At 34.2% G+C, this 26,983-nt stretch overlaps 1 protein-coding gene across 2 annotated transcripts in view; it reads right to left on the reverse strand.

Annotated features, from left to right (window-relative positions):
• Positions 1 to 3,967: 3,967 nt before the first annotated feature.
• Positions 3,968 to 26,983, reverse strand: part of DNAH8 (dynein axonemal heavy chain 8) — a 111,953-nt gene continuing 88,937 nt past the window's right edge. For both annotated transcript variants that reach the window (XM_085543172.1, XM_085543173.1), the window contains 17 exons: positions 26,816 to 26,921; positions 25,770 to 26,022; positions 25,477 to 25,667; positions 24,334 to 24,455; positions 22,604 to 22,719; positions 21,105 to 21,307; positions 20,115 to 20,188; positions 17,469 to 17,621; positions 14,973 to 15,128; positions 12,745 to 12,861; positions 11,970 to 12,071; positions 11,413 to 11,573; positions 9,392 to 9,548; positions 8,474 to 8,626; positions 8,191 to 8,380; positions 4,927 to 5,048; positions 3,968 to 4,396 (listed from right to left, as the gene is read on the reverse strand). In XM_085543172.1, the coding sequence (XP_085399298.1) occupies positions 4,109 to 4,396; positions 4,927 to 5,048; positions 8,191 to 8,380; positions 8,474 to 8,626; positions 9,392 to 9,548; positions 11,413 to 11,573; positions 11,970 to 12,071; positions 12,745 to 12,861; positions 14,973 to 15,128; positions 17,469 to 17,621; positions 20,115 to 20,188; positions 21,105 to 21,307; positions 22,604 to 22,719; positions 24,334 to 24,455; positions 25,477 to 25,667; positions 25,770 to 26,022; positions 26,816 to 26,921 (2,664 nt within the window). In that variant the 3' untranslated portion in view covers positions 3,968 to 4,108. The remainder of the gene's footprint in view (positions 4,397 to 4,926; positions 5,049 to 8,190; positions 8,381 to 8,473; positions 8,627 to 9,391; positions 9,549 to 11,412; positions 11,574 to 11,969; positions 12,072 to 12,744; positions 12,862 to 14,972; positions 15,129 to 17,468; positions 17,622 to 20,114; positions 20,189 to 21,104; positions 21,308 to 22,603; positions 22,720 to 24,333; positions 24,456 to 25,476; positions 25,668 to 25,769; positions 26,023 to 26,815; positions 26,922 to 26,983) is intronic.

The following is a 26,983-nucleotide window of genomic DNA, read 5'->3' on the forward strand; positions in this document are numbered from 1 at the left end:
TTCCCCTTGTTATATCACAACAAAACCCTGCTAAAGAGTATGTCCCCTTATTTCTTATAGCCCCTCCTTAGATACTGAAGGCCTCAATTGGGTCCTTCAGATCCTTCTCTTTCCTCTTATTAAATATTCAATAGAGTCAATCAGAAACTACAGATATCCCCAAGGACTTTGCTAGCATTTCTATAGTAAATTAGAAATCTTAATAGAAGTAGAGGCAGAAAAGTATACTGCCCATATTGTCAGTTGTTCTTCACCGTTCTAACCTCTGCTGTGTAAAGACTCATGGTATTTCTGTTTCAGAAATCTTTTTCTGGATTTGACCTTTATAGTGGACTGTTGCAAAATTAAAAACAAACAAACTTAGACTGATTTTTTTTTTTTTTTCAGAGCTGATCCCTGCACGTATCTCTTACGTTCTGAAAAGAGTATTAACCAAGAGAAAAGGCATCTCTTTTGGCTTATGTACAACTGGATTTGCCTTAGGAATACCCTTGTCTGTGTACCATAATCATCTGATTATAGTAATAGTAATAGTCTCGTGCGGGTTGGAAGGGACCTTAGAGATTATCGAGTCCAACTCCCGGGATTCGAGCCTCTGTGCTGCAGAGCGGCACTTCTACCACTTGCACCACAGGGGGGATTCGAACCCCAGGCCCTGGTGTTGCAAGGCGGCGTCTTTAACCACTGCGCCACTGGGGCACACTATATTCCACACAATATATTCCAATATTAAAATCAAAGAAGCAAAAAACAACAACAAACCAGCAGAAACAACAGTATACTTAAAACTGCAGTGTGCACATTCTATACGCTTGATTTATTTTTATTATTTTACTATATGCATTAATGAATTCATACTTAGATACTACTGGTAAACGTTCTTCCAGACTACCCCAAAATAATACTGAACTTCACATTAAGAATAGATATAATCAGCATGAAATGAAATTACTGAACAGATCAAGCAAATCCTTGGTCTTTCCATAAAATATTTCACCTTGAAAGTGAATGTTCTGATTCTTTAAACAAACTTTAGTTACAAGCAACCAGAATCTTAAGGCAGAAATGGAAAAAAATGTTTCCATGAAAATAATAAATCTTTTAAAGTAAAGTGTAGCTGAAATATTATACTTTTGGAACAAGCTCATGCCCCATCAGTTGTTCTGTGAGATATAGCATCCTGAGAAGAAAACATCTGGAATACAAGTCTTATGAGGAGCAGCTGGGATTGTTCAGTCCAAAGTGGAGGCTCAGGGGAGATACTGTTGCTGTCTACAACTCCTTGAAGGGAGGATGTAGCAAGATCTTCTCCCAGGTAATGGCAATAGGATGAGAGCTGATGGCCTTAAGTTGTACCAGGGGAGGTTTGGGTTGAATATTAGGAAAAATGTCTTCTCGGTGGTAGTGGTGATGCACTGGAATGGGCTGCCCAGGGTGGTGGTGGAGTCACCGTTCCTGGAAGTGTCTAAGAAAAGGGTTGTTGTGGCATTTAGCTGGTAATATTGATAGGTGGATGGTTGGATGAGATGATTCTGTGATCTCCCTCCCTTTTCCCCTCAATTTTCAAATTATATTCCATAGTTTTCAGTAACTTTATCTACTGTTATACAAAAGCTTACCATACAGCCATGCTTCAGACCTCTTGCGAATCATCACCTCTTCCACTTCTGTGGAAAATGATCATCTTGGTATACATGGCAAATTGAAGAATGCTCATTAACATTTTTACTCTAAAGCAAGGGAAAAAATAATGACATACCTTGTCTCACCTGTAAGAATTTACCTCTGAAAATCAGAGGGAAAAGCTTTCTGCAAAACAGCTCCAGTGAACAAAGAACAAAACTGATAAAGACTACAGATGTGCCCTCTAATTCTGGAGTAATTTTTCTACTCATTCTTACTCACATATTCATGAGTTAGGTCCTTTTTGTGTCTGTGTGTGGTGATGATTAATTTTTTTTGTTGGTTTGTGGGTTTTTTTTTGTGTGTGTGTGTGTGTGTTTTTTGTTTCTTTTTTCCTTGTTCTAATCATCTGTTAAATTTTTATATTTTGCAGATGAGGTATTTTTGCCTTTGTCAATTCATGCAACATAATAACATTTCACTACAGAAACAGAAGTATCTTGAATAGCAAATGCACATTAAAGAAATATCAGGAAAGAACTTGAGGGGGAAAAAAGCACGTCAAGGTTAATTTAGGAATCTTAAAGCTTGTTCTGTGAGTACAGAGCGTTTCTGGGAGTGAAAGGTCATCTACTGAGATCTTGAATTCCCACAGATTATGTCAACTGTGAGAAATGTATTGATAGAACAAAACACCAGGCAGGCTCACAGAATATGGGCAAGGGTGAATGGAATCAGATCAGCTGTCAAGAACCTAATGCAATATATGAATTAGTCAAGAGCAGCAATGCATTATTTACCTCTATCTTGCTATTACACAGTTTGGAGAATGAAATCCTCTTCTGTTACATAACTTGGGACATTATTAATTTAGACATTTGCTTATATTTTCCCATATAGACTTTCAGGTATAACGTGGCAATGCACAACTTGACATGTGGCAATGGTTGCATGGTTACACATTTTCCACACAGTGATGAAGCTGAGAGGCCAGAACAGGAAAGACATTATAGGAATGTATAAACTAAGCTATTGTGATGGTTTTGGATATGAGCTAAAATATTTTGCATTGAATTTTCCTCCAGAACCAAGTCCATTGTCAATTTAAAAAAGATTTGCAAATGATAATAAATGAGTTGGGGTAAGAAAGTTTTTACCAAGATCGGGTGTCATTGAAAACCCTTCCCTTTAAGTCCCAACATATTTGCACTAGTGCCACGACAGCCTTCTAGAAATACAGATCCTTTCAGGGCTTTCACAGTACTGCCTGATGAACAGAGTTTTCAGGTCAGTGTTGAGGAGCTAGGCCAGTGTGAACAGCATTTGCTAGTGCTAAGATTGCCCAGTGACCTGGAACAAAAATTGAGACCTCTAATTGTTTTTGGTAGTAGTAGTTTGAATCACTACTAATTAGGATCACATAACATTTATCAGGTGGGTAGGCTCTTTGCACTTTCCCACATTACACAGATTTGATCCTTCCTAAACAGCAAAATGAAGAACACAGTCCAGTCATGTAAGTGAAAAACAGCTGCTAAGTAGAGGAATCTGAACGAAGAACAAATCTGATAAAGATTACTAAAGAGAGTGTAGACTGCATATCTTGCTTACTATTATGTGCATATAATTAGTGCAGTACTAATTATCTGTGGATATTTCATGGATATTTATTGGAAAATAATGCTGTGATTAGCCACTCCTGGGATTCCAGCCTGTGTTTTAGAGTAAAGGTGAAATGCAGGAAAATTATCATAGCTATATATAAATTGCTTCATTATTCCAACTCGAAAAGCATCTGTATTAACTACCTGACACTGTGCTGCTGCTATGTTCCTATGCTGCTTAATTGAACAGAGAAGTTCCTGCATCCCATCAGACAGTGTGGAGAAAACATTCTTGGTGTAATAACCTTGGTTTGCATAATCTACATAGTTTAACAAGAACGAGTGAACTCTGAAAAACCACAAGCAAAAAAATACAGAGCAAATACAGTATTTTTTTTTATCTTAGCTTCCCACACAGTCTAAGAGAATCATACATTTATCATGCTGAGCCCAGGAATACTTGTATCTCAGAGAAGTTAAATTGTATTATGCCTTGCACTGTCTTCTGTTGTCATTATATCTTAGTGAAACACAAACTAAAAGCTGCACATAAGAAAATGAAAAAAATCTGGTTTTCTCTTTTTCAAGCTTAACTTTTTTTTTCTTCTTTTTTTTACATGAATTGTATCATTTAAGCCAGTTTTTGTTAAAGTAATATAATGGAAATATTGAAGACTACATACAATCAGTTAGTTTGGTTTTAAGATCAAGTTTTCACCATATCACCAAAGAGAAAAAAATTCATAAGCCAACACTGAAAGCTTTATTGTATAATAACAGATGGCCCTCAACTAAAAAGCAGAAGAATTACAGATGTAACTGGTCATATATTCTAAATATAAATATATGCTTTCTTGTTTATTTCTGCTATGAAGAACATTTTACTTGATGTCACATAGGAGAGCCACTCCTCTCAATATCCAGTGGTCTGGAGGCACTGCTGTCTTTAAGTAGATGACTGTAATATAGTTCAGATCTGTTCTCATGGGCTTCTTGTAAACAGGGCAAACATAGAGCTTGGAATCCTTAGGACCGGTTGAATTAACAGCAAATATATGTACTACTGGCAGCTGGACAAAAAGCATCTTTGGTGTAGATTCAGTGAGTTTACTGTTTCTTTTGTCCCAACCTGCTCCTTCCAAGTACAGGCCATGAATATATACACCTTCCTGTGTGGACAGTAAGCAGATTCACATCACACAAAAGAAAACATCTGCTTTGTAAAATGAATAATTGAGTAAGCTACAAAAAGGAAAACTTTAATTGGAAGAGTATCTGACATTGAATCTTTCTAACATATAAAATTAGATTATAATATCCTCCCCTTTTTTGTATTTAGCAAGAAATTGCTACTGAAAATGATGGCAATAGAAGTTTTAATAAATCTATTCTGCATACAGTTTTACTTGAAGTTTATTATACATCCATTAAATACACACCTGATTCTATGGCTGAAGATCATTTAAGAGAAATAGCTTTTTTTTTGAAGTAAATGGCTTTAAAATACTTTTATAAATGCAAAAAATACAGAAAAGATTTATAAGTGTTTATAATCTTTTAAATTGAGAACAAACAGTGAGGTGAAGAGGTTAGTAACTTTCCCCTTCAGCAGTCCCAAATTACTGAGTTATACAAACTGTAATATGTTATATTACAGTACTGAAATGAATAATAAAATCTCTCTGCATATCATACTTACAGCAGGAGGTGCTGTGATTTCTTCTTTGTTTAGCTTAAGCACATTGTTATGTACTGTAACTGTATCTAAAGCCCAGCCTTTATGTGCTCGAGTAGCTTCCTGTCTCATTGCTGTTAGGAATCCTTGAAAAATTAAGCCGTAGATTTAGTACGTGTCTCACGTGGCAAAGAAATTTTGCTTATAATGTGTATGGTTCTACATTCAATGTCATAGGCAGATATTCAAAGTTCTAATGAAACCAAATGCCTTAACTAATCATAAAAAACTTTTATATGACACCTTTTTGTTCCTATTTTATCCCCATGGAAGTCACTGCAGGGACAAACATTTTTAAATGGCATACAATACGGTTTTTGTTGGCTGAATAATTCGGTAGCTGAGAAAACGTTTGCTCAGGATACTGACTTGCTTATTATTATTATGTTATCTGCTAAAAGAACCACAGTAGATTTGGGCTTCAAGAAGTAATTTGAGGACAAGTGAGCATATACTGATGTAAAGGCAACTTAGGAAAAAGTTTGTAGATTGTTTGTTTGGTTTTTAAATGGACAATGTAATATAATAAAATAAAAATATAATAAATTTCAAAAAATGCAAAGTTTCAATGATAGAAAACCAAAGGTGAGTCTGAAGAGATAGTACAAATGACTGTGTGCAAGGGGGATCTAAACAAGTCAGCGTTTGTAAAGAATTATTACCATTATTTTGTTAGTGAAGAAAAGGAAGAACTGAAGGTAGAGGATGACATAAGCAGTGAGGTGGTTTTCAGAGTATTGTTTTGAGTAGACTTTGCAGAGCTTTGCAATGATAAAAGGTTTGAGAGGTAAAGGGAAAATTTAGATGTATTATAATAGAGAAAGCTATGGAAGTGAAAGACAGATATAAACAACCAGGTATTTACTACAGGTGTCTCAGAATATGGTAGCCACCAAAACAAAACAGTAGCTGCTTTTTTTCTGCTGTCAGATGAAGTAGTACTTGGAGTTGTCAGAAGGGGACTGAGGAAAATGGAGAAAAGTTAACAGAGAGAACTACATGCTTGAGAGTGATTACTATAAAGTATTAAAGTTGAAATGGCATCAGTTCCTACTTGATGGGGCACAAAGAAAAGAGACTAGCATTTAGAAAGCTGTTGAGTGTATACAAGCAGAAACCATTGAATGAGGTTACTGACAAGCCAGGAAGGAAACCATGACAGAACACAGTCATGAAGTAGAAGGCAGCAATTCCAGATGTAAGAAGTGGTTGAACATACTACTTAGGAAAAGTTCAACTAGAAGCTGTGTCACAGCTGAAATATTCATACGTGTTGCAAACAGAATGTAGTACATAAAATGAACATGTAATAATTTCCTCAAATACTGTCTATTCTATAAAAATAAAACAGGTCTAAGTTTCTAAACTTCGCTAGAACTAATAATATCCATAATAATATATGCAATTTTATCTTTTATAAGCCTGTTGAAGTGCAGTGTTTACTTAAAGGAATACCTACTGCCTCACCACAAACATTTGCTCTCCCTTAGTAATTTTAATTTATAGATGACAAACACTGATACTTGCCCAAACATCACAACAGATTTTAAACACAATTATTGGTGAGACTTTATAATATTATACAGAGATTTTTCCAATAAACAGATAAAATATATTCCTCTTATTTTAACACTGTAATGTATTTGCCAATACCATGATCGATTTAGAGCTTGACTCCCCATTGCAATCAGTCTGTGTTTACTTGCAATGGCAGTACAAGGTAGTCCAATTGCTGAATTGCCTCACCCCAGTCAATTTTTGAACTTTAATTTGTGATTTGATTTACTCTGTTTCCTGGCGAGCTGTATTATTAACACAGTAACTATACCATGCTCTTATCCTGTAGTGCACCATCTATGCTTAGCAGACTACTTTCTCAGTTTCCAGTGCTAGCATTTTGGAACAGAGAAATTTAAACAGTCATCAGCTTCAAGATAGCCTGTGTGCTGGGGTTAGCTCTTAGGCTAAGTATTTTCTTTAATCAAAAGAATCTGTTCCATTATCATCATTTATACCATTTATTCCATTATCATCCTATATCATCAATATATGCTCTTGTGCGCTCATTGGAGATCAGTGCACACACCAGCTATGCTACTTATGATATAAATGGTGTGATGTTTTGACTGGCATCTCAAAACAATCTTTTAACAATAACTGTGATGCTCTCCAGGCACCTTAACTGCTTCTGAGTGTAACTCTAAAAAAAAGTCTTGTATTTTACAGTCCTAGTCATAAAGATATCAGTATGAATGGAAGCATTACAACTCATAAGATGGTCAGGATATCATAGATGAATACTAAAGAAAAATAAAAATCATGGCTGTTACATGTGAAAAATGTTCCACGTGCATTTTGTATGGGTAATTGTGTAGGCTAAAATATACTGCAAACATACATCTAATAAGGTAACATTTTTTGTTAACCACAAAGATGGTTCTAGTTGTTTTTTGTTCTTCTCAATAAATATATCAAGCCATAGCAGACAACGATAGATCGTGTTCACTTGTACTTTGCAGTATATCTTCACTGAATTTGAATAAATTGTATGTAAACAGAAACACTGTGAAAATGACACTGAAAGATGACAGTGGAAGGTAGACAGTTCTGTTTGAGTTGTATGTTGCTACTGTACAGTATAAACATAACCTATTGCTCTAGACTTTTCCATACTTGCAACTTGCACTTTGGAAATGGATAAAGAGTTTGAAGCCACAGGAAAAGCAGGAAAAATACATTTTCTACAGAAGTTCTATCATTGTTTGCAACAAAAGACCAACAAGATAAAGCACTATACTTGTTAGTTGTGTGCTTTCTTTCTTTTAATGTAAAAACTGTGTCTGCAGGTCAGATCAGATGACCACTGTACCAGCATCCTGACTCTAGAAAAAAGGAAGATGCTTACTAACATAACACTAGAACAGGCAAAACGACTCATAAATCCTTCCCTTTCTGTGTTCTTCAAAATTCTGGCAATGTGGAACTTATGAGTCTCCCAACTTGGAGGTTAAGTTTAGACAATCATGTTCACAGCTGCCTTTGAACTGAGTTTCCCATGACTTTGTCTTTGTTTGAATTTATTTGTAACTTCCTCTTCTACAATGTATTCTGACAATTATGAAAAAAAAAAATAAATTCCTTTCTAGGCGTAACATTAAGTTAGACATATAGTAAAACCCATTAAATTATGTTAAATACATTATTACTCAAATCCTTTCAGTACTCTACCTTGTGGGTTAAAGAATCCAGTCATCCAAAACACATTTGGTCTTCCTCCAAATATCCAAGTAGAGAACTGAGTATTTCTTTCCAGAAATTCAGTAAACCAAAAGCCCAGTGTTGAAGAATCCCAAGATATTCTTCTCCATACTTGAGGAATTCGAGCATCATACATATTATCCAGTGCATCTCTCAAATTCTGAAGGAGTAAAATGATAACATATGATCTAGAGCCCTTGAGGTAATAGCTTAAATAGAATAATCCATTCATAGTAGATGTGTTTATACTTGCCTCACTCATAATAATAGTTCCTTCTATGGCTAATTTAAGATCATTCAAACTGTTGCGGACTACTGTGATAACTTTTTGCATTCTGTCAATTTCTTGCCGAAGAAAAATATTCATAGAGTTGAGTTGTCCCATTTTAATTAAACGAGCTTTTACCTAAAAAGACAGATGCCCAGAAGAATGAACTTAGTTAAAAACGAAATGTTAAGATACTGTGACTGTATATTGTTATTCAACAATATAACTCTTTGTTTGAGAAAGACAAACTGTCAATTTGTATTTTCAGCTATTCAACTAAAAATTTCTACCTTAAAACCACTGCAGGGCTTTTTTGTTTGTTTGTTTTTTGGGTTTATTGGTTGTCTGATACTGCCTAATTACTCACACGCTAGACAAGTCAACCTGAAATGTTAAGATATTGTGACCGTATAATGTTATTCAACAATATAACTCTTTGTTTGAGAAAGACAAACTGTCAATTTGTATTTTCAGCTATTCAACTAAAAATTTCTACCTTAAAACCACTGCAGGGCTATTTTTTTTTGTTTGTTTTTTGGGTTTTTTGGTTGTCTGATACTGCCTAATTACTCACGTGCTAGACAAGTCAACCTGAAAAGACCCAGGAGACTGCTGTCACAAAAAGTTAAGACTGTTTTTCTGTTGCTGTTTTCACATCTAGTTGTGGCAAGCACAGTCTCCAGACAAATCTCCATCACTTTTTTGCAGTGATAGAGATAAAAGTGTTGATTTTTTGCTTGAATATGATATTGAATGAATTTAATAAGGTTTCTTTGTGCTTTTTTTGGGGGGGAGGGAAGTGGGGGGAGGGGAGAGATATGCAGATGAACAGAGAAGTTGGGGTCTCATACGTGAATGCTGAACAGAGAGAGAATAGTATGAAAACTACTAAGGTGAGCTTGCCTCATGTGGTATATAATCTGGAGGAAGTTTCTCTAGCATATCTTCAGCTAAACGATAAACAATTGCTTCACGAGTTTCTCCAGGTCCTGAACCACTTTCTTTAGGCTGAATATTGGTAATAGTATCTAGAACATCAGCTGCTGTGTTACTTTGGTATCTACAAGGATAAGAAATGTGTTATAAATTGCGGAGGGTTTTTTAATAGTTTAAACATACACTTGGTAGAATGCAAAATTTGAAAGTGCAGAAAAAACATACTGTGTCACCAGGGTAATTTTAAACTCCCAACACAAATTATTTTCCTGTGTTTACTGTCCTAAGCCAAACACACTCTTTGTGAAGATCTTTTGGCTTTGTGTGATTGTAAAGAATCTGGTTTGCCATCTACCCATCATTATGTGCTTGTTGTTCTTCTAATTCAGAGCTAAGAAAAAGAGAGTGCTACAGAGGCTACTTCTTAACCTCTGTCTGAGTAAATGAGACAGCAGAAAAAAATTATCATATGATTCTAGTTTTGTAACAAGAAAGCATATTTATTTCTTTTAGATGCTTCTTAAAAGTGGAATGCAGATGAAGGAAAAGGTGGAGCCATAACTCTGCATGCTGCCTCTTCATTAATTAGAACATTCATTCTTCCTCAAGGCATTATTTCAGGATTAATTACAAAAGTTTCTAAATTTATAACACTGGAGATTAAACTTTATATTTAATAGTACAGCATGGGCAATGCTAATGTAAATTTATGTTCTTAATCAATACAAAAAAAGCATAGCATTAATGGTAAAAGATAGTAGACCACATCAGTGCTTCAACACAAGTAGAACAACTGAAGTACTTTTGTTATAATACTATCAAGAGGCATAGCATTCTGACAGGCTGTAAGAAAGCAAGCATAAAGTTGATCTGTTCATATTTTAGTGGTGGCATTGTCTACTTTTACCTTATGGTATAAGTACGTGAGGAAAATACAGCCTTGGTCTGACTCAGAACATAAATTTATTACAACTCAAAGCATAATTTTACATGCCAGTTTCCTTTTCAACCTTCATCTGACATCCATCCCTCTTATTACTTTGTCATACATAATTATATAAGAAATGAAATCAAGGATTATTCCACAGGCTAGAACATATGAACTCATAAAGAAAGTATCTAAGATTGAAGATAGTGTCATAAGACTACAGAAGCTAGACACTGTGCAGAAAAAATAGAAGAAATTCTACTGGCACTTTACTTCTCAGAGTATGTAATTTCTGCTTCTGAATGTAAGAATGGTGGGGCTCTCTTGGTCTTTAATAACACTGGACTTTATATTCAAAACTCACAAGCTGTTTTCTATTTATGCCCCTTCATTTAAAAATTGACATATTTATTCAAGGTTACATACTATCATAGAAATTGGATACAATAATATTTCTCTAGTACTTGTGATTTTGCTCCTAATTTTGGTGCCACACTCGTGCTTTTAACCTCTTCCCTGTGTCTCAATGACCACACAACCACTGGCAGAATAGATATGAACTTTTTCCTCATACTGCAAGTCCCATGATTATTATGTTAATTAAAAACTAAAATATAAAAATGTTTGTTCTTTCCCTATGTAAAAAATAATTAGAAACTGCTGTATGCAAACTTTAAGGAAAAACAGATAATACAGAGCAGTTTTTGAAAGATATTCTCCAAGTAGGAGTCTCAAAGGGAAACAGTACTTGTAAAAGTTGAACTATACAAATCCTATATTGTATTTCAAGAGATGTTTCATAATGATTTCATTTTTAAAATTTTAAAAAGCACATAAAAATAATAATAAATGAGTAAATTCTGACTACTTCAAAAGAATATGAACAATATATCAGAAGATACTGCATTCACAGTCATTTACATGGATACAAAGTATTCTACCTCAATGGTGAAATTCACATGAACCCTGGATATCTCTTGAAAAATAGACATTTCACAGAGATTTAGTTTCTTAATAATAAATAAGAGTCACTAGTTTCAATATATTGAGTGCTACTTACGTAATATCAGCGTTAGGATGAAGACCAAAGACCTTTGGGCTATCTACAGCTGGGAGTGACTGGATGTATTCAAAATACTGATCCAGGGTTTTACACACTGGAATTTGATATCCAGTGTAAAAACAGAAAGCACTGTCAAACATCTTTTCACTAAACCACACCTGTGTAAAATCCAAAGGAAAAAAAGTACATTATTCTGCCCCTTAAGAGTTTATAATCTCAATTTTAGAGAATGAGTTCTTGCTTTAGCTAATACATCCTTTTTGTTTTCTTTTTTTTTTTCCCTTGAATATATAAGTAAATCATTAAGAGTTATATCTTTGAAGTTTGACTTCTTGTTCTATTATATCTTTTTAATGATTTCTACTACTCACTAAAGAGAAATCAAGAGGAAGAACCTCCCTGGCAAAGAACAATGTTATGAAAAATTCATTTTACTTTGAAGAGTCTTACAAGCTGGTGAAGAAGTGCATATGCACTAGAAAGACGGTCTTCTAATTTCTGCATAGGAACAACCAATAAAAATGACAAATAGCTGTATTTTCGAAGATTCTCACCCTTGCAAAGCAATTAAGAAGACGCTTATCAAAGTCATCTGTGACCCGGCCTCCATATTGCACTTCTCCAATCATGTAGCGTACTGTGGTCCATGATATTCCCTGCATGCAAGTAAAGCAAATCAAAGACTGTAGTTAAAACACATAAGAAATAGTAATTCAGATATAATCTGAAGCTCATCAGCTTCTAAAATGTAAGCTGAAAAGATTACACTTGGAACAAAAGATGATACTTGAATTCCAATGTGTTTTCTAAGCCTAGCTCTGTAATTTTAAACTAGAATTGGGCTTGATATTGCTTTAAGACACACATCTCATTATTTCTTGTGTGATTTGGAATCACCCTCAGATGCTATGGTCTCTTTTCTCTGTTTTTCCTTTGCAGTTTCTCATATTTCTTAATCAGCAAACTGATAGGATAGCAAGGAATGGCTATTCTACATTATTCCAGTGAAAAAGCAGAAGCCCAATTGGCAGACACAAAGTAGTCTGATTGAATGTCTCAAAACCTGAAGAACATTGGAGCCCCCTTTTCTAAACAGATATTGTATAGATTCGTTAATATTTTGCTTTATGGTACTGAAAAAACAAGATCAGGTTCTGAAGTTCTTATCTACTAATTTTTTTCAACGTGGAGGATAGTATAAAAAAAACCTGAACTTTGATCATTATTAGCTGTGCTGAAGGAATAAAGATTAGTAGAAACACAATGAAAAGCAATTAGAAGTGCTGCATAAAGCAATTAAATATATTGTATGCAACTTGTAGTATTCACCTTCTTGATGTCACATTCATCTAGGTGATTTTGTATAAACTGAACGCTGGCTGTAAAGTCTGCCGAGTTAAATTCATAGGGAATATTCCAACCCAAAGGCCCAAACTTTCGTCGTTCCTTAGGAATGCAATTAAAAACAGGTATGTTAATGGAATGTATTGTTTGGTTCATTGTTCAAGTTAAATTCAAGGAAAAAAAAAAAGTCTAACATCTATGTGCCTCAAACATATCAGTAGTTGACGATGTGGTATTGAGCCCCACCAAGGGGATAAAAACGTACAGAAGAATCAACAGAATCATTTATTTACTTTCAGTGCAAATTACTTTTACTAATCAGTGTATGAGTCATAGCTTTTATGTGTCTCAGGTCTATGTGGATGATCACGTTGTTCTGCTAAGGACGTGTGGTCTACCTTTTCAGCATACTCAACAATTCTCTCTGAACTCTATAATTTTATTTATTTATATGCATACCATCTACTAATGATAGCTGCAACTTTTCAGATTCTAAGTTGCCCCTTTTGTCTTCATTGGCTCAAAGTACCATTTCAACATGTCTTGAAATTAAAAAATTTATTTGCTTTACTCATGCTGCCATCACAGCAGTTTTCAATAGCGCTGTATATATTTGAATTTAATATTATAATGATAGGAGCAACAGAAAAATAATTTACTATAAAAGTGTGAGAATGTAATCTGCAACTCAGAGACGCTTTAAACATCTTAACACTATGAGATTTCACCCCAGTTACATCACTCCATCTATTTTTCCAGGATGCAAAAATAAATAAATAAAGAAATAAATAAATTACTCCACAAATAATTACTTTGTTGAATAGTGCTATTATTTGTTAAATGAATAAACAGTGTCATATTGATGTTCTAAAATTAATAAAGTTATAGTACACTTATTGGATTTCAAGCAACTGGGTGAACAATGACTTGGAAGTGCTGACATCATTAAGCAGAATTTAGCTACCTTAGCTACAATATTTGTAAAAAACTAGAAGGAGAAAGAAAAAGAAAATTTTATATATATATAAACATTTATATAAACATATATATATAACATATATATTAAAAAAACAACCACCAGACCTTTTACTTTTCCTATTTTTCCCAAAGCATATATATTTTTATTACAGATAAGACAGCACTAACCAATAATACCCTGCAGAAACATAAAATGATTTTCTGCCAAATTCTCTGAATTACTTCTTAAGCTATATTTATCGTGGCAGTCTTGTCAAGAAAGGATATCATATACTGGTCAGTTTAAAGCTAGAGAACTGTATATATTGTTTGCCGATCGACAATCTAGCAACAAATTTTCAGAGCAGATGGATAACGGAATAGTTTTGAAAGTATTGATGATTGTACAGACTTATGTCTTCTGTGTCTATAAGAACATTATAACCAGTAAACAGCACACATGACAACTTTTTCACTGTTTCTAATGGGTAGAAGGAGAAAAGTAATTCAGAATGCAATATTAATAGGGACCTTCTACAAAAGTCCTTACACCATATTTGCTGCACTGAAAATGCAAACTCAACAGAGCCTGAAGTTTTAATAGTGTTATAAAACTATTTTGATACTCTTGCTTAAAAAAAAGCTATATTCAGAGAAACCAAATTCTTGATAGATTTTGTGATCGCAAATATTATGTGTCATTAACATACCAAATACATATGCCATCTTGTTGCATTGATATTAGTATAGAAAATATCACATAAAAATAAATTAAAAACAAGACACTAAGTGACAGAATTTTATTTGGTATTAGCCATCTAGAAAGTAGAAAGCTAGTCTAAGCTGGGAATACAAACTACTTTTAAAATCTATGGGAAAAAATACTGATACCTCTGCAGAAAATCATTTACACCTTCACAGTGAGCTGCCTGATAAACTGATTTGCTGTTTTGAGGTGCTTATCTATGTCTATTACTGACAGCGAGTTTAGATGTTATCCCTTCTGTGACTAACTTGGACAGCTAAAATTACATGAAAGAAATCCTCATTCTAAACGTCTACAGCATGAAAATTGCATATACTTTAGAAGCCAATTAAAATAAGAAAGTATACTGAAATACAAATGATAGAAATTAAAGCTCCAGCTCTGCAACATGATGCTATAGTAAATATCAGAATGTGTGTTTTTTCTTAGGAAACACTGTTAAAGCAACTACATTTATCACGACTTAATTTTCAAATGTTCTAAGAAATACCTGCACAGTAGAATGCAGAAATGCTACGGTGTATAGCAAAGGTTTCCACATAGGCATATTGCTAACATCTAACAGATCCTGATTAATTCCAGAAAATGTTCTTTTTAAACCAGCACGTACACCCTGGGGAGGTTCGTTTGTGAACTTCAGAGAAACCTGTTTTGTAAAAAGATAAAAGAAACGTACTTATTTACTGAAACAGAAGCATCACACAAAAATGTCAAAGATATTAGTGAGAAATGAAATATGTAATGTCAGTAGTTGAATCACTGTAGATTCAGAATTGATACTGCTTTACTTTGTAGAAGTAAAGTTACATTATACTGCAAAAAACCTATGACATGCATTACTCTAAGATCCTGAACATGGATTTTCTGTTTATTTTGGTGAGAGCCATCACTGACCACAGATGCAAGAATTTTCATCAATAACTTGCGAGCAGTCGCCATGCTTTTCATTATGCACCATATGATCCTTTATCCCCAGTTCAAGGCCTGAATGTACTCTTCAGAGTAGACAGTAACCCTGCTGTATTTTTTTCCCAAGACTTGAAAGTAAATGCACAGTAACCTCACCTCTCCTCAGTTTGAGTCTTCTTGTTCTTGGAAGCTACTGTGGACTCTGTTGTTATGTCAGCAACAGTAAATTAGGAGATTGCCTGAGAACGTTCCTGGGCACTCCAGTCAGCAGTGCTGGAAGCCAAATCTGTGGCAGTAAAATGCCAAAGTTTTTGGCAATAGCCCCTAGGTTTCATGCAAACTGCCTAGTAGGAATGGTTTCTAGAAAACTTCAATTGTCAAACCATATCTGCAAATTATTTAAAGTGTGCTAGTTACCACAGGTTTCCATGTCAGAGAATGTTATATCTACCTACTACTCCTCTGCATCCTGCTGGTTAATGTTCATGGGCACACTTGAATCTGTTAGTTCGGACACAGACTGACTTTACCAGAATCTGATATACATTCCACAAGACACTTTCAAATGCTGGAGGGACTCAAATAAAAACAAAGCATTCGTCCGCTCCAGCAGTATGTGCCTGTCTGGCTGACTTGCATAACATCACAGCAAGTGCTGAAGTCATAGTAAATGTCAGGCTGTAGGGCAGCTGAATGCAAGCTGCTTCTACCTCTGAGAGAACTTTAAAAGACTGCATTAATGAATAGGTACTTCTAGCAGTTCTACTATCCCCATGCTTGTAATAAGTATTTTCGATTATTTTTAAGGACTGATTTTTCAACTTAGTTTCACAAATTCTTATCTCTGGACTACAGAGCCTAAGCAGGCTCTATACTTTTGCAGTGACCTATCTGCACATGAACACACTGAAGTTTTGGACTGAATGGGAACACTTGCTAACCAATATTTCCATATTTCAAGCGTTATCCTCCTTAGTGTTAAAAATTGTTTTATTAAAAAGCAAATGACTCTCTCCTTTTTTTCCAAAAATGTGATGACTTTTGATTTATCAGTTACTCATTTTCTGGTATCCTTGATATGATAAAGTCTTAACAGTTGATGCGTCACTATAGACTGCAAACATCACAGATTTGAGATAAATGCAGTGAAAATTATACTAGCAACCCTCATAATTCTCTATTCTGAAATTTAGCAGATCATGTATTTACATACCCTACTACTCATAAACTCATATATTTAGGATCTCATCTTCTGTTAAGAGCTATCTTCTATACATGGTGGCTGGTATTATAAATAATACATTTATTACTGGAGGCCCTCTCCTAAATTCAATCCAGAAAGGAATTTCCTCCTCCATTCTGCATGCCACCTGGAATCATATATATAAAGGCTAATGCTTCCCTTTGTACCCTAGGAATCAACATGCTATCTTTTTTTTTTTATTATTTATTTTTAGAAAATGGAAACTAATAAGAAGACTACCACTGCTTTAAAGAGGAGAGAGGTCTTTGAACACTGAAGAGTCAGCACAAATCTATTACACTAGATATTAACCAGCATTATTACCTGCTGCAAAAGTAACTGCACTTTGCTAGAGGTTAGGTCATTTTCCTGGTACTGATGAAAAAATGTCTCCTTAGGATCTACAGAACAACCATTTATGGTTTAGCCAAAAAAAGTCATCTACTTCTTGGTAGATGATCTTCTTTGAGCCATGCTGTTCTTGTGTGTTCTGTTCTCTCTCTGTTTTATTCCAGTCAGAGAAATCTAAAAGAGTCTAAGAGCAGTAACTGGCATTACTCTGTGCACAAAGCACTTGAGCAAAAAACTCAAACAAGTCAAGCCTGATTCAACTGTGTGTGTATAATGTGTACTGACTTAGTGTGAATTCACACATGCATAATGCATCTTTGAGAAAACTTCCTGTTACTGGTAGCTAACCTTCTTGTTTAGTGTCATTTGGATTGTAACATTCGTTTTTTTCATGCCCCTCTGCTCTTTATCTATTCCATTTCATTTTACAAACTTGAACAAATTAAATGGTACAAAGTGCCTGAACTAAACATTTGAACAAACCTGAAGCAGCGTAATTGGGAACTTAGGGTGTGGTTCAGTAGTTATCCAAACTCGAAATGAGTCATTCTGTATCTCAGCAGTAAGAACTGTCTCCAGTAGTTCATCCATGAAATCCAGCCCAAGATGACAATTCTGTAGTAGCACCCATCCACCCTAAATAGGAACACTGACTATTACTATATAAAATTATGACTGAGTAATTTGTAACATTAAGAACAACCATCTATGTTAGAATCAAATTTGGACTTGCATGCAATTTTTGAGTAATTTTTCTTCTGATCTGTTTCTAAACATGTATTATTGTTTGATTTGACACTAGCACAGTTAAAACAAACAAAAAAAGTTAGTGTAAAACTTACTTTCACATTCTATAAATTGATAATGATATAACAACTAGAGTCAAATGTTCTAAGTAAAGTATCAGTGCTACCTAGTGGCAAAAAGAAATAATTCCTATCCTCTTCCAGCAAAACACCAGTGAAAAGCAATCCTACCAGCAGATCCAATAGAATACAAATGAAAAATTAACAGCTAAAATCAAAAACTTAGATCTTAACATACACACACACAAACACCTGTATTTTTAATGACACAGTAAGCATAGAGAGGTGGCATCAAAACTCCAAAGTTTCTAACTTCAATTTGGCTATTGGCAGTGAGCATATTTTTACTAAATTCAACCTGCTGCATATTAATTTCATTCTAATTCAGCTCTCAATTACATCAAAGCTGTATTTTGGTTATTCTTTCTCTGTACTTCTGCTTATGAATTTAAATTCAATCAGCTTTTCTAGCATCACTTAAGAAGCCTGGTGCATCTGAAGCCAGATATTCAAACTGGACATTATTTAATCAGTTCTAAAAAGTGATGTGTGGATTTCATTACAGATTGTAATTTCACATCAGCAATTTTGTTCTAATCTATTTAGAGAGAGAGAAATAACATTTTCTACTGAATATTTAAAAAATATTTACAGTGAACTAATGACTACTAGAACAACGAAAACAAAATAAAGAAATATATATATATAAAAACAAACAAACAAACAAAAAAACCATCTACAACAGAGACCTTTTGAAGATTTTCTTTCTTTCTTTCATGAAGATAGAGCTTGTTTTTTTTGTGTTTTTTTTTGTTTTTTTAATCACTGTGTGCCATTTCCAAATGGATGAGTCTCAGTTCTTCAAAATTATCTATATGTAACACTGCACAGCAGCTTTAATCATATTATAGACCATTGGCAAGAGGCAGAAAAACCAACAGATGCTTGTCTCTATATTAACTGTTTTTTTATTTTTCTTTTCACATTTGATGTTCACATGTTCCTCTCCCTCTAAAATGTGTTTACCACCAAGGGATCTGGTTCAGAAATTAGTACTAGTAGCCCTACTGGAGTATTGTTCTGAGTACCCTTGTGCTTTCAACAGAGCTGGCACGGCTGCCCAGTTTTTCATCATTCCAAGAAGTTGATGGGATGAGACAGAGAGCCAAGGAATCTAATATATACCATTTATTGTGGAAGGTAAGCTTTAAATCACAGATCTCATTGGATTCATCTTGAATTGATTATCAAACTTTTCATGAATATTCCCACTGTAAGTATTAAAGAATATGACAGATACATAGTATGGCACCAATCAAAACTTTTACTGAACACAAGTCAGATCAGAATTCTTTAGGAGAATATTACGGGTATTATCTTCATGGTTCAAAAGGGACGAATAATTGATAATGGTCAGACGTTTCATTTATCAATGTAGTCCTTTTGGTCTTCAATTAATAAGTAACTTCTTCAGTTTTCAATGAGTACGGTATTTTAATCCTTAAAAATTCCTGATATTTTGGGTTTACAGGCAATTTGGCTATATATCTTCAGCTACAGCACTGTGCACAACACCTGTGCTCCAGCTCCAGTGTTCAGCTGACTGTGCTATTTCTACACTATAACATTCACATTGCATCCAGAGTTTCCAGTTACTATCTTTCCAGAGCTGCTCTCAAGTTTTTACTATATGAGAATATCATCTACCACAAAAAAAAATATATATATATATATATAGAAAAACAAACAAACAAACAAACAAGATGCTCCTGAGATGCAGAGCTACAGTGATTGACAAACAGAGAAAGAAAGAATCAAAAACAACAGCTGTGGAACAAGGGGCCTTGCCAATAGCACATATGCAAAAAAGAAAATCTGGAGAGCCTCAGCCTTCACCTTTATACTGTGTTTGCTTCAGACTCATCATTTTATCCTGTAGAATATTTGTAACTTCAGTGTAGCTGTCATAAGGAAGGAAAACAAAGACCAAACACAATCCCGGTCCAACAACAGGACAAAAGAAAATAAACAACAACAACAAATTTCCTTTGAACAAGAGGATTCTGAAAGCCTTTCAGGATAGAATTAGGATGCTATGTCCTTCTGCTCTCAGACAACAATGCAGCAAAAAGAAGGGAATAGGTTACCCCTGAAATGATGCTCAAAAATATGGCTGGCAGAAATATTCACTTGGACTCCACAGGTACACGAATATCCCACAGAGAAATGCTTTCAAGGCTCTGGTTCTCAGAGAGAATTGCATGCAAGAAGAGCTTTTCTGCTAGAGCGGCAAATGAATTAATATTACAGTGTTTTTTCTCACCTGTTGCATTGACATCTGTATGAGTTTGCGTGCATGGTATTCTTGTCCTTGACCCATGGAGATGGCCCTACATTCTGCAACAAATTTGACAATGATTAATGAACTAAAATTCTTGAAAAATGAATTCCTATTCAGTAGAAAAATGAGTGACATAAATACAACACAATTAAGTATGCTTACAAGAAAAAAATCCAAGTAGAATCCTTTCACTAGCTTTAAGTTTTTTTTAACACTGAAATACTGAAACATGAACATTAAAATATTCATCCTTAACATTTACAGTGTTGGCAGAAGTGAAATACTGTGCCTAAAGTTATTGTCAATGAGAATTTGAGCCAAACTGTAATTGAGTCACAGCTTACTTTGAAATATGTACCCAGATTTTTCTTTCAGTGTAGGAACCATGTAGATTAACAACATCCATAATTTAAAATCTAAATTACGAGCATCTTAGTGTGACCAGTGTCAACCATGTATGTATCTACATCCAGCTCAGTTTGTACACGCAATTTCCAGAATTTCCATACAATGTAAATACAAAGTCCAGAATATGCAAACGCAGATAAGATGTGTGGTTCTGGGTTCTTTTTTGTTTGGTTTTGTATTTTTAAACAAAGGAATCTTTTAAGAAGATTGCTGATTATTTCTTCACCTTCATTTTATAAATAAAAAGACAGTGTTGTCGTCATGCTAGAATCAGTAAAACATAAATACTGTCTTAGACTAAGAGGCAAAAAACATGATAACAGTTTATAAAAGAAGAACAGAAAACACTATTTTCCAACAGCGTGCAATATAGTATATGGCATACTGTATTTTATTTAATACTATATTATCACTAAGCTAATGGTTCATGAATGGCAATGGTGGTACAAATGAATTTTAAAAATCTTTTCAGAAAAAAAAAAAAAGGAAAAACAGAAGTGAAATTACTTGCGTTACTCTTCTATATATTAAAAGACTCGAGATAATGATTAATTAGTTTCCTACCCAATTTAAGCTTCCTAGCCAAGGAATCAATTTGAATCGTTGGATCAGATCCCATAGACAAGAAACAGATAAGAGGTGTTCGTGGGTCACTTTCCTTCCAAGTTTTTTTTAAATTCAGAATGACTGGTTCTGTATATTTCTCATCCAAGGAACTTGCAATGTATTTCCTGGCTTGGGAAAGAGTCCGGTCTGGACACCAAGATCTAGAAATAACATACAAATACATGAAAGTAAAAATTCATTCCCACTTCCTGTTGCAGAGAAATTTTATTTTAATCAAATAGAGATTTTTGCTTCATAACACACACATTCATATTTATATCTCCATGTCTCTACAATTATAAAGACATAAAGAGCTGGTAGTCTTCCCAGTACTTATGACTGGTCAGTACTTCACAATTGCTTACAATTTTGCCACAAGTAAATCATTTGCTCTGGAAATCTCTGCTCTGGGTACCTTTATCAAATAGGGGCACACTCCATTTTAAATAGAGCTTTTGTATGAGTGCACAAGTAGGGAAATATAAGATTGGTTTCACTCCTTAGTAAAATTCTACAGATCTTTCTGGGTCTGTTAGTCTTTCAGGACATTACTCTTGCAATGGATTGTCTTGGTGTTTGGGATGAGTCCTTATTGTTGCCAGGGAGAAAAGAAAACAAACCACTACTTTTAGACTTAATTATATGACTTCTATGCAAAACATCAACTTATAGTCTTCTTATTTACAGACACTACTCAATCTTCTGTGTGTATGGTATGTATCACAATAGCATTTCTTTCATCATATTTAGGTCTTTTTTACTGAACAGGCTGAATCCACTCCAAATGCATTTCATAGTCTAGTAATTAATGTTTTATGCAGAGTGTCTGATTTACTTCTTGCAGAATTTAGAAACTTTATGATGAGTGCAGATGAGAAAAGAACACAGGATCTATGTATAAGGCAGCTGTGGAGAAATCCTTTCCATCCCAAGTACTGTCACAGTAATCTTAGGTAATGAAATAATATCTTCTACACCACATTTTACACATGGGACTTTAGAATATCTGCTTTGCATTTTCACAAACACACATGTATACAGACATTAATGTTTCTAACTACATAAGATATTTAGAGAAAGAAAAGTGAGAAAAGGTTATTTTGAAAACTCTCTGATTGAGCCTCCAATTTCATTGGCTCTCTGGAGAAGGCTGCAAAGTGATCAGCAGTTTCCTTTTATCATGTCATAAAAACAGTCAGCAAGCTATTTTTAAGAAAAAATATTATTCAACTCTTCAGAGGAGAGCTCTGAAATGAGCAAGTTTAGTACTATGATATACTATGATATATAGTACTATGTGAATTAATAATAATACTCTGATACACCATTGAATTAACAATATCTAATATCACCAAAAAATTAATTACAATGATGCTATTATGACAATAGCATATCAATTTTCTGAGACACGTGCTGCAACAATGTATGTCATTTCCCAAATTTCTGAAGATGCTCACCTGATAAGTAAAAGTCTGTGGAAGGTGTCAAGTGAATCATATCCATCAGGGATAACTTCTTCCTCAGGAGCATCTTTATCATACCAATTTTTCCATGCCTTTTCGTTACTGGTTATCTAAATTTATTACGTTAATATATGCATAAATACATTTTAGCAGTAGTAAAATCATCTTGGAAATTTATTTTTAAATGATTTTTTTTTTTAGTATATTAGAATATATTACAACATTAACAGACTGTAGCACTTAAGACACACACCAGAATTACAATATTACAATTAGAAATGCTAGTATTAAGGTGCAGCTATTTAAAAATAAGTAACCCTAACACTAACCCTTACCCTAAACCTAGCCCTACAACAACCCTATCCCTACCCTACCCCTATGCCTAACCCTAACGATTCATGATCCTTGAGGTCCCTTCCAACCTCAGAATCACAGAATGGCCCAGGTTGGAAGGGACCTCAAGCGTCACGAATTCATGCATTAAGAGAGAATACCATGGTGCATTTCTTTTCTAGTATAGAATCCTTCTACTAATTACTGATACCACACCACAGAAATGCAAATAAGAGAAAAATCCTTTTTGTCCCATTACAGTATAGACAGCCAAAGAATCACAAATTTAAAAGTACAGACTCCTATTTGAAACCATGCCTGCCAACAAGGTAGAAAACCATTACAAACTACAAACTAAAAAGAAAAGATTTCAACTGATGAACATGACTAAATTTAAACATCTCGGTGATGTGCACAGTGTCATGCTTTTTGGATTGTAGCTCACTAACAACCCAGAGCAGAGACCTGACTAGGTTCCTCCAGCTTGCTCCAGACTCAACGTACTGCTTCAGTACACCCAGAAACAAAAATGTGGAGAAAAATGGCAGGTTAAGTATCCGAGTCATTCCTTGATATAGAGCTGGGGAACAGTTAAGACCACTTTCAGATACACCATTTAAGTGAAGACTCTGCATAACTTCAGGGCACTGAATACTGTCACAAATTCAACTCGTTTGACCACTGTTGTAACAGCATCAGTAAGAAGGCCTCAGTGATCAGACCAAAAGCCTGGCTAGCAGTATTTGGCAAGAAATGAAAGAGAAAGGCTTAGGGAGGATTCTAGCTACAATAATAATAATGATAATAATGATAATAAAAAGACAAGTTTAGCAAATAAATTAATAAACAACACAATCTTACATGTATATAAGATCATGTATATCGAACAGAAATAGTACTTTTATAGCTAGCATATCATAACTGAGTAATATTTTGACCTTGATCAGAAATGATTGTTTAAAAAGATAGCAAGCAGTTTATTTGTAAAATCTAACAGACTCAAGGCATAAAATATAATTAAACAAAAAAGCCTGAAACTCAAAAAAAAACTGAGATTTTTTTATATCTCTACTTTTTTTTTTTTTTTTACTTTTTTTTTTTTTTTTTTTTTTTCCCCTTTCTGTCTCTCTCTAGCCTCTTTTGATTTATATGATCTTTGGCCCTGCTCTCATTCTACTTCAATTTTAATAACAAAAAAACCTGATAAAGAAAAAAATGCAGATAAAGAAATATATCCGTTTCCCACTATCTGACTGTTCATTTCAGTGCCTTTATTCTACGCCCTCTTTAGCTTTGTTCTTAACTACATTTTTCATGTGCATTTCCAATGTGAAGTGTGTTAGGAAAATTATGAAGGGAAACTGGTAATTAAAGTAATTAATAAGTATCACCTGATTCAAAATTTTTGCAAACTCTGGAAGTTTGCTCAGTTCCACTAAGTTTAGCCACATCATGTCAAGAATCCAGCGGAATGGTTTAGGTGGGCAAGCCTTTAGATCCAGTGCTGCACCTCCTGCAGGTAGAACCATTTGCATAAAATGTGTGTATAGTTAACCTATGCACATAAGCTGTAATTATTTAAATACTTTCTAATTATACACACATACTCATCAACATACATATGTAAGTATACATTCCCTTTCAATTCAAATGTTCACACTTCTACAAACTATTTGTCATTATTCCATAGATTATGAAGCATTTTAACAAGGATCATTTTTTATTCTTCATGCCCTTCTTCTCCAAATTCTCCATGAAAGACATACACAGAAATTTAATCAGAAAAGCAGGAAAGAGAAGAACAGAAAATGTGTTATCACTTCGGTGTCATTTTGTGCAATGGAAGAATTTCTCATAATCAAATAACTTGTGGTGAACATAGGTGGGAAATGGCTTTCCTTGTTCCAGATTAAAAAATTGCTAAAATTATTCCTGTATTTTGTTACAGATTTTAATAAATAAAAGAAGGATAACCATCCAATTTCTGCATCAGATGTTAAGGTATATCTTCCTCCAGCAAAACAAGAATCTATGAGCTGAGAAGAAAGAAATATGGTTCCTTATGTAAAGCTTTACTAAAGCTGACAGTTTGTTGTGAAAGCATTTCTAAGTGTACCCTGCCTGCCATCAGTGGTAAAGCAGTGTCTGGATACTACTCTCAGAAGATAAAGTCCCTATGACAAACTGGAAAGCAAAACAGAATATGAATGCAATCCTTTTTTCTATCCATTTTATTCAGTAAGGGTAGATAATGATGTTAAAAAGAAATACATTCACTACTTTGACACTAGACATTTGCAAAATTCATTTGAACATAAGAAGATTCAAGCAGGTTTTTTACGGATCTCTTCATAAGCAATTGTGGTCAAGTTTTTCAGCAGTCGTAAATTCATAAAGACAGTGCCTGATCCCACAGAAGTATTGGCAGAAAACATGAAGCAAAAATAAAATAAAATGAAATCATATCTTGAAATGGTATAAGAGTTTTAAAGATTGAAATTACCTCTACATAACACATAATTTTTTAAACTCACCTCTAATGAATGTCTGGAACTCTGTGTTTTTCACATGTTCTCTCTGAAGATCAATTTTCAGCGTCAGGAGAAGGGTAAAAAGGAACTTGTGGTTTTCATATAAGCCTCTAACAGAATATGTGAAAATTTCATAGGTAAGGTACTCAATAATATTTGATATTCTTTTATGGGATACAGGAGATTTCTCAGATCTGAATCATGAAAACAAAAGAACAAGAAAAACATTTTAATAAAAACAAACACATGGGAAACACATGGGAAAGACACACACTGGCATAGTAGAAATTTCCTACCTGGCCATGGATTGGTCAAATAACTTTAAGAACTGAGCCAGTGAAGTCTGATACATATTATTGACCATGCTCATTTCTGTAATAAGAAAATAAAGAATGCTCCCACGTGTAGCAGCGGGTCGATAATCCTCCTGAGCATTGTTAATTTTCACTTCAGTTTCTGCTGCCACGGTCAACTTTTTAGTTACTTCGGAAGCTGTTTGTTTAGTTATTTGCAGAACTCCAATCAGGGATTCATCATCTACCAGTGAGCCTAAAAAGTGAAATATCAGATATTTAGTCACTTTCTGTCACTTCAAAATTGTAAAAACAAAAATGAATTATTCACACCAAATGGAAATGATTTTCTGAATTGCAGAAAACACTTTAAAACAGAGACAAAACAGATGAAAAAAATATTTAAAAATATTTTAAATAAATTGAGGGCACTGAACATAATGCATGCAATTTGTGTCAATTTGAATGTGTCAGTACAAAATGTTTCCCGGCACATACAAGAGATGTCAACTCTCTGCAGTGCATAAAATACAGCATTCATGCACCATTACTTAATTGTTTTTAAAATTTGTTGATTGTTCACTCCAAAAGAGTCTTAAAAGCACTGGTCACATAATAGCATTCAAATGTATTTTCATTTACTAGAAGCTACCACCTTTGTTTTCCTACTGATGATAAAGAATTTGATCATGTGCAGGTTCCTAAAATGATCCAAAGGTTTTCACATCAGTAATGTTTTATGTAGCCCATTTAACTCTGCAGTTTTTAATGGTTTAAGGTTTTGCCCATGATCAGATTCTATATCTCATCACAATAAATAGCTTTATTTTGCAAAAATTGTTTAGGTGCTTAAAAACACCTAGTATCTGAAATGGATATATAACGGCATGCTATTCCACCAAGTTTCACATCCTTCAGATCTCTGTCTTTACAAGTTCATTCATTACATTTGGGGTGAACAAGTCAGTTCCTGTATAGTATGTTCCAAAAGTTCAGCAGCTTAATTAGCCTTATAAAATCCCTACTTATTTTACAGTTTGATACAGAACCTTTGGTTGCACTTAGTTTGTATAGAAGATTGTCTTCCAGTTCTTGCATCTTTCTTTTATTAATAGCTACGTCTTCCATGAGTTTAATTCGTTCTGCCTCCAGTTCCTAATATTAAAAAAAAAAAACAAAGAAAATGGCATGACTCTTGATAGACTGCAGAGATGAGT

Source organism: Coturnix japonica, chromosome 3 (assembly GCF_054131305.1).
Source record: "Coturnix japonica strain WE chromosome 3, WE-NBRP24, whole genome shotgun sequence".
Taxonomy (NCBI): Eukaryota; Metazoa; Chordata; class Aves; order Galliformes; family Phasianidae; genus Coturnix; species Coturnix japonica.